The sequence below is a fragment of the Brassica napus genome, chromosome C5, assembly GCF_020379485.1.
Source record: "Brassica napus cultivar Da-Ae chromosome C5, Da-Ae, whole genome shotgun sequence".
NCBI classification, from domain to species: domain Eukaryota; kingdom Viridiplantae; phylum Streptophyta; class Magnoliopsida; order Brassicales; family Brassicaceae; genus Brassica; species Brassica napus.
Window position 1 is genome coordinate 39010383 of NC_063448.1, and position 8837 is coordinate 39019219.

An 8837-nucleotide genomic window follows, 5' to 3' on the forward strand; every position below is an offset into this window, starting at 1 on the left:
GTAAAATAATATCGACGTCGATAATGATATAATATTTGAATACAAAAGCGCTTGACAAAAGTGAGGATCATGAAACCAACGTCTATCATAGAGTGCACTCAGAGAAATTACTCAGAGAAATTGATTAAGAAAATTGATAATGCTATAAGACGTGGTATATGAAATCTCTTAAGAGAAGAGATGTAGTCAAACCAGTTGGACATAAGTAAGTCTTTGGCGAGAAAACATAATAAGAATGGCGAAATTGCATAAGGTTCTCACAAAGACCTGGAATCAATTATAAATGAGACATACTCCTATGTGGTGGATGCAACGACATTCTGATTCCTTATAAGTCTGGCAAATAAAATACATATCTATACGGTCCACTGGATAACGAAATTTATGTGAAAGTTCCAGAGGGTATCGAACTACCGAACACATCAAGTTCTCGAGAACAATATTGAATATCTTTATGTGAACGACTTGAATATCCTAGGAACCCCTGGAGAAATTTCCTAAAGATAGAATACATCAAGAAAGAATATCAACATGAAAGGATCTGGGAAAACAAGATTATATATTGGATTATACATTGAGCACCTTGAAAAGAAAATCCTTATGCATCAAATGACATACATAGATAAATATGCTCAAGAAGTTTGATATGGATTAAGCTTACGAATTGACAAGTCTCATAATTATAAGGTTCCTCAGTTTAGAAAAGATAATTTCGGCCCTAATGAAGAAAATGAGGAGATCTTTGGTCCCGAAATGCTATATATGTCTAAGTACCATAAAGTTTTGACGGATTTGGCGAGCCATACAAGGCTAGATAAATAATTTACCGTAATCTATTAGCTAGATATAGCTCATGATCGACCCAAAGGCACTAGAACGGGATTATACATATTTTTGTTACCTACAAAGAACTAAAGACTTGAGTCCATTTGATACTAACATATCCGAAGAAGGGTAAATTATTTTGGTGCTACAGGTTGTTTGTCCGTCCAAGTTCACTCAAGCGAGGATTTGGTGGATCTAATTACTAAGGCGTTACTGACATCCAGAGATGTACTCAACAGAGGGAGTAATACGTGTTGTACTCTTTTTCCTTCACCATGGTTTTATCCCATTGGGTTTTCCTGGTAAGGTTTTAATGAGGCAACATCCAAAGCGTATTACAAACCACTTCGGAGATGGTCTTCCAAGGGGGAGTGTTATAAACCAAGGTCTGGTGGAAGCCCATATTCGAAAGCACATATTTTTATGTCTTTGTATTTCCTAGCCCATATTGTATTAGGGTTTCATACTTATGTCTAATAAAGATATAGACTTTCCCCTTATTTTCATAACATTCGGAAGTTTCTCCTTTTTTTTTCCTGAATGATTTTTTTTGGAAGTTTTTCACTTTATAAAGCACAATTAATCAAACCAAAACTATGCAACGCGATGATGAAAGCAAACAAATAGTAAGATAAATAGATTAATTCAGTATATTATTAAAACTGCATTGTCTAACAAAACAAAAGAGGACCTGCAAACCATAAAACACACTTCGGTGATCATGTGATATGACTTGTTTCATTCTCTTCTTCTTTCTCTACCTTATTGATATGGATTTGAACCAAACTTGGAACATAATTGAGAATATATGGCGAGCTTGGCGTATATTTAGAATCTACTTCACTGCAGATTAATTTGTAACAATCATCATCCTCTCCAATAGTATATACCGTGAGCTCCCTGGACTTACTATAAAACAAGGCCATTTTCTTTTCCTCGTCGAGCAAAAAACTTATGGGAAGACAAAACCAGTCACTGAGGTCCAGTGTAAAGGATTTGCTCCACTTCAACGCTGTATCAGTATCAATTTTATTTGTCACCCATATGTCCATACTTTCTGTAAGATTGCTTAGAAGTAAGACTGCAAGTTTTTCTTCTCCAACAACTGATAGAACATTCCCGCCGCAATACTGAGATAATTGGGGAAGAGTCAGGCGTTTAACTCTCTCTCTTTTGTAAAATCAAAACAGAATAAGAAGTCATCTTTTATATATGAATTGGTCCAGTAAGTATTTCCCTTGATAGACACGCAACCATTTGGTACTTGGTCAAGAGTAACGTCATCAAGAACCTTCCACGAACCAGAGCCAAACTCATAGATTTTAACAACTGTTCGATAACACATAATGATTTTGTAGCTACGGCCAGATGTGGTGTTTGCGTATCCTAGAGCAAACACAGAGTATCTCACATAACCATGTTCACATTGGATCCACCTGGTTTCCCCTAAACACGGATTCCAAACCACGAGTCTATCGTAAGTATCGGTGCATAACAACAACCCGTCGCAGTAAAAACAATCAGATATATAGACTTCTTCTGACTCGTTAGAATGGAAATCCTTTAGACTAACTTCATCTTTAAACTCTACTGAGGGAGGAAAAACGTTGAGATTGACGTTCATTGGACAAAACATAAACTCATTCAGCATGATAAGATGAGACTCCCTTGGAGCTTTATGAAAGTGTTTCTCTGCGAATCTGTGGTCTTTGAATAAACTGTTCCATCGTTTACAACTTGATCGTAGTCGTTTTAGAGAAGTGGCTGGAACCCTAGAGAGTATTTCCTCCACCAAATCTGGAGGAAAATCTGACATCATTGGCACCCAATTTTGTTCTGACATCATTGGCACCCAATTTTGTTCTGACATCATTGGCACCCAATTTTGTTCTGACATCATTGGCACAAAATTGGCACTGATGATTTCTTATCTAAAACGAACAAAATTGGCACCCAATCTCACTTCCTTCTCCAAATAGGCGCCGACACACAGATATGAGAACCACCCGACCCTCCTTTCTTCTAACGGACCAAAACCCAAGAAATCAAAACAGACCGTATATGTTGAAGCATATGTCTCAAAAATACATACACGACGGGCCCTTGTGGTATGATTTGTATATGTTGCAAGAGGTCAACACATACTGGTGGTGGTTGAGACATAAAAGAGCGGAGTTCTAGAGAAAGAGACGAGTTTTTTTTTTCAGACAGCCAACATCTTTGATCTTGCTTGTATGAGTTCTGTGATCCTTATTATATAGAGTATGGGAGTCGTTAAAGCAAAAAAAAAACATCATAAGTTAGTGGTGTGTAATCTCTTTCTCAAATTTCTAACAAATTTGTTTTGTTTCTTGTATAAGCAATCATTCATCAATTTGTATACATCACTTTTGTTTTTTTTTTCTGTCATTTCAGAATTTAAGCAATGTTAGTAGAAATCATCAGTGCCAATTTTGAGGGAAATGAGGGAAAAAACCTTTAGCTCAATTTGCTGTGTTTTGTTCAACTTTGTGAACCTGCAAATTAAAAAAGTTCTCGTATATGTTCTTTATAAACTATTATTGTCCAAATGATTTTGAGTTTTCTCCCATTTTCATTAGAAGTGTCACATTATTTAATGAGTAAACTAGAGCACCCGCTCGGCGCTCCCGAACGGTGTTTGCTTTTATTTTTTGTAAGTAAACTAGATAATAATCCGCGCCTTGCGTGGAATGTGATTATTCGTTTCGTTATTTTTTAATAAGGAGACATTAATCTGTTTAATCTGGATATCAGTTCGGTTTTAGGTTGTTTTTTGGTTTTTAATCTCCTAAAATATAACTATCATTTTAAATCAATATTTATTTGATTTGTTCGGTTAAAATGTTTGATGTTTTTTTTTTCTTCTGATAATTAAAAATTACTATTATTTGTTTGTTTTCATGTTATGAATCTTAGATAGTTGTGATGTCGAACCAATCGTTTCATATTATAGTTTCTAAACGGATAATAGTTAAAAAAGAAAAGAAAATTATTAAGACAAATCATTTTGCTAAAATTTGGTTGATAGTGAAAGAAACATTAATAAAAAGAATATTTTAACTTCAAAAAAAATTAGATATTTCAGTTTTGGTAATACTTAGCTATAAGTTGTTCAAGTCAATGTGCATATGTATGTGTATGTAAAAGTATATAAAGATGGTTGATAAATATATAAAGATACTATTAATTAATATTAAATGACATTTTTTTCAAAATAATACATGAAAAATAAAATTCTTAAAATGAAATTATTTAAAAATAAAAATATTGTAAATTTATATAAACTATAATATATAACTTATATATAATTCTTTAAATATATGTGTATATATATATATATGCATATAACGGATCAAATTGGATATTCGTTCCTATAAATATTGATATTTGTGATTTGCCTTTTTTTTTACGGATATTGCATTTTAGTATTTACGAATAACGGATATCCAGATTTTTCAGTTCAAATCAAAACGGATAAGGAATCAAATCAAAATTTATGAATAATTTGTTCAGCTCTATTCGTAAACAGTAAAAATAACGTAAAGAAGAACCATGCATGTCAGTTTTATATTAAAAAAACATAAAATACATAGTGTGAACATATTTATATAGAGTTTGGCTGAGAATCACTCTACATGTAACATGTGTCCAATTTAGTATGAACGCATTTATTACAATGATTTTTTTTTTAATATATAAGGGATATTATTTTCATATTTTGGTGATATATTTTTAACATTTACCATATAATTAATTATATATTGTTATATTTGAAACATATAGTGTGAATGCGATAACTTAAATTATTATTTTTAATTTTCATTTGTATCGCATCTTTCTTATAATATACCTACTTTATTAGTTTTGAGCTGGAGTTTTGGATTAGAGAATATATTACATTTTGAATATTAATTGTATCAATAATTTATATATTAATAAATCTGGTACTTTCATGTATAATTAAATTTTAAATTATTAGCAATACATAGGTATGTGGAATAATTATTTTAAAGGAAATGGGAATTAATGATAAGATTGACACGTTTCCAATTTATGTGATAGTATATATGAAGGAATATTCGATGCATTAGATAAGTGTGATAGTCCAAAAATCGATATTATTATGTCAATTGATTTATTAGTCCAAAATTGATTTTTATTATGGAAGATCGATATTGTATTAGGAAATGTGATAGTCCAAAAATTAAACCAAGGTTTGGTTTGGTAAGGGAATGTCAAATTGTCGTATTATTATGTTAATTGATTTATGATGGTTTAGTAATGTAGCTAAATGACATAAAAACTAGTGGCATAAAATGTAATATTAAAGGTGAAATAAGGGTTAATTTTCAAATGTACTTTAATATTAATAGATTAGATTGATAACAAAACATGTTTCTGTCTTGGGAAAATAGTATAAAGAAGATTAAAAAAAAAAAGAATTAACAGAACTTATGTATAGGGCGATGTTATACATATGACTAGTCTTTTTCTTGAGTTTCCTCTGCTTAAGCTTCACTTTAACAACAACACCAGTATCAATAATAGCTTGAAGCACAACCTGAAGCTTACCCTCCACTTTATCTCCTTTCCTAGGCGTGTACATAACGTCGTGTATGTCATCTTCCAAACTCCTCTGAGCAAGGACTGTCCCAACCGCAGCGCAATCCAATGCGTGCCTAGTCGATCCAAGATCGAACATCATGTCTTTGGAGATGGAATGAGCCACATAACAACTTTACTAGTCACCCTGTATATCACACAAGCTCGAACAGAGGCCTTTGAGATATATATGTCTAAGCAAAACGGGTAGTGGTAAGGAGCTGTAAACTTATAGTCTTAAATATATAATCTCATATTATAATATGATTTGAAAACTTAATATATATTATAGTTATAATATATTTTGCATCTTAAACTAAGATTTTATCTTTTATTCACATATATACAATTTTAAAACTAAACACTGATATCTGTAATAAAATTGAAAATCACCTAAACCAAAAACTTAACCCACTTAACAAAACAATTAATATAAATCAGTTTATAAATTTTCAAATACATAAATTATTTAAAAGTTCCAAAAGACAAATTTAAAAGTAATCATGTGCTTTTAAAGTGCGGATCAAAATCTAATGAATCAATAAAATTTATGAAGTTAAACACACAAAATCAATCAGAAGATAACCTTTTAATACAAAATCAATTAATTTTCTAAACTGTGATTTTCAATTAACAATGTAAAAATAAAATTTTCTAAAATCTCAGATTTTAATATTATGCTTTTCCAAAATCAACCTTACTCATAAACATTTGAATATATAGTTAATGTTAAGAATATTCGTCATTAACGATATAAAAAATAAGATTTCTACGTATATAAAAGTGAAACAAACACCCGTCAAGGTCTAGTGTATCTTATATAATAAACACAAGAAACGATTTACACTCCTTCATTTGTTATATTTTCTTTTTCCTCTGTGGATTATGCTTATTATAGTTATATCAGTTTTTTTCTTCTTTCCAATTTACTTTTTTTCAAAGGAAATTGAAGCATGTGTATACATCAGAGATTAAGAAATATTGGAAATATTTGCATAGGGTCCAAATTTTTTTTTACAATTATTGAATAAATTTAGAACATTTTTTATAAATTAGGGATCTTTTTTGCAAAACTGTTTTATTTGCTCATATGTAACTGGAACTTTCATATAATCCACAAAAGTAATGAAACGGATCTAGTTAGAAGTCATCAATGCCGACTTTTAATGGAAACCAACGGATAAAACTAAATGGAGTTAGTTCTATTTGGTTTGTATATTGTTCAGTTTAGTTCGGATTGTGAATCTGCAAAAACAAAAGTTTTTTTTACTAACGATGAGTTAGACTAATGGCTAAAATTTGAATTGATTACAGTATTGGCCATATTCTGAATTTGTCTTACACTCAGAAGCTCATTCCACGATAGAAACACTTTCCCTTGACCAAATTTAAATTTCGGACAATAATGTCCTTAATGAGAGCGAGAATGTGTTGTATTTCAATAAGGGGAACCGGTTCGGTTTCAAAAGAAAGTGTGTTTCCAACAAATATTTTTTTCCTTTTTTATTATTATTATTTGGTATACCTCTTAATGTTTTGTTTTGTATATTTTAAATTAAAGATATATATATAGCCAATTTGTTTATGTAATAAATTATGTTTTTTATTCTTTATAATTTGACATCCACTTTGATATGTTTTTGTAATATTTTAAAATCTTTGGTTGTAATGTGTGATGTGGACGCTAACGTGTACACGTATTGAAAGAATGCTAATTCAGGTTGGGTCGACCACTTATTTCCCCACGAGAACTATTGTATAGTGCTATATGTCTCCGAAACTATTGTCTCTATCTGTTTGTCTCCGAGAATAAAGTTCAATTCCTATTTCCCCCCGAATATATAGTTCGAAACCTATTTCTCTCCAATCATCGAATTAGACGGTATACTATCGGTTCCGATCTATGATGTAAACCAGAGCCGAAATAAACCAAAATATAGTCAATTAACCATACCAAAACCCGACCCATTAAAATTTGTGAAAACCCCAAATCGCAAAAATCAGTAAGAACCCTAACTTTTGAAATCAATTTTAATCTTTGTGAAGGTGATGGCTGGAGGTCGGAGCAAAACGTCTGGAGATTCGAGGGGATCATCGTCTGGTCCTCGGCCAGAGGTGCTGGAAGATTTTTCAGTGTTCCTAAGAAATGTTGGTGTGGTGAGCTAATGGTGACGTTGACGTCCAATTCCGACTAGAATCCATACCAGAGATACTTGCGATGTTCATTTGCGGCAGAGAATAAGGTAATGTAATTGTTTCAGATAGTGCTTGAGATTTTTCTTTTTGATTATCAGTGTTGTGATTGTTTTTAATTTGTAGCTTCAAAATGATAATCACATCTTCAAGTGGGCGGATGAGGCTTTATTGAACGAGGTTGATACACTTTTACTCATCTTCTGTGTTTTCTACAGCTCCAGAGACTGATGCCATTGATCTCTTATCCATTTCGCCAGAAATTTGGGGATTTTGCGTAAGGTCGGGTTTTGGGTTTACGTTTATGACGTTGGTTTTTTTTTTTTTTTTAATAATGAGGCTGGATCTTTAATCGGGTTAAAATCAGTCTTAATTGGATCTTAGTTGGTTAACTATCAATTTTAAGTGGTTTACGGTTTCGGTTGAAACAGTAAACCGATATTAAACCGTCTAATTCGATGATTGGGGAGAAATATGTTTCGAACTATATATTCGAGGGGAAATAGAAATATAACTTTATTTTCGGGGACAAATAGATAGAGGCAGTAGTTTCGGAGACATATAGCAATATACAATAGTTATCGTGGGGAAATAGGTGGTCGACCATTTCAGGTTTGTGGATATAGAAACTAAACTGATATCCAGAGATAGGGACTACATAACCGTTCTGTTAATATATTACATAGGGATATTGTCCTGCTGATTGAGTGGATGAGCACTGCTATCATACACAGTAGAGAATGATTGAGCAGATGAAGGTGAAGTGTGATTGTCCACAGGAGGATGTGTTGACAACGCCTGTGTGGACATGGTCTGTGTAAACAGCGATCTAATTTCAGGTTCCGGATAAACAAAGCATTTATGATGAAACCATAAACAACACAATCATCTACGATACTTCCATCCATAATAGTTGTCCACAAAGCTGTCATCCACGATGCTTCCCTACCCAACGAATCCATCCACATTGAACTTGTTTCATCTTATTTTCTTGTCGATGAGTTCATATATAACATTTTAACCTTTTTTTCTTCATTTTATATATTTTCGGCTTTTTCCTCAACCTAAAATTTTGGTGGATGAAATTTGTTTTGTGTATAAGAATTTTGATCCAAAAATAGTGTTTTGTATATAAAGTTCCAAGGACAAGATTTTGTGGACGAGGTTATGTGGACGAGGTTCCATGGACGAGGTAC

At 32.1% G+C, this 8837-nt stretch overlaps 1 protein-coding gene across 1 annotated transcript; it reads right to left on the minus strand.

The window, feature by feature from the left end:
- Positions 1-1851: 1851 nt before the first annotated feature.
- Positions 1852-4066, minus strand: LOC106383982 (putative F-box only protein 9). Its single transcript, XM_048758733.1, has one exon. It carries the CDS (start codon positions 2723-2725, stop codon positions 1976-1978), a length of 750 nt encoding a protein of 249 aa, XP_048614690.1. The 5' UTR covers positions 2726-4066; the 3' UTR covers positions 1852-1975.
- Positions 4067-8837: the final 4771 nt, after the last annotated feature.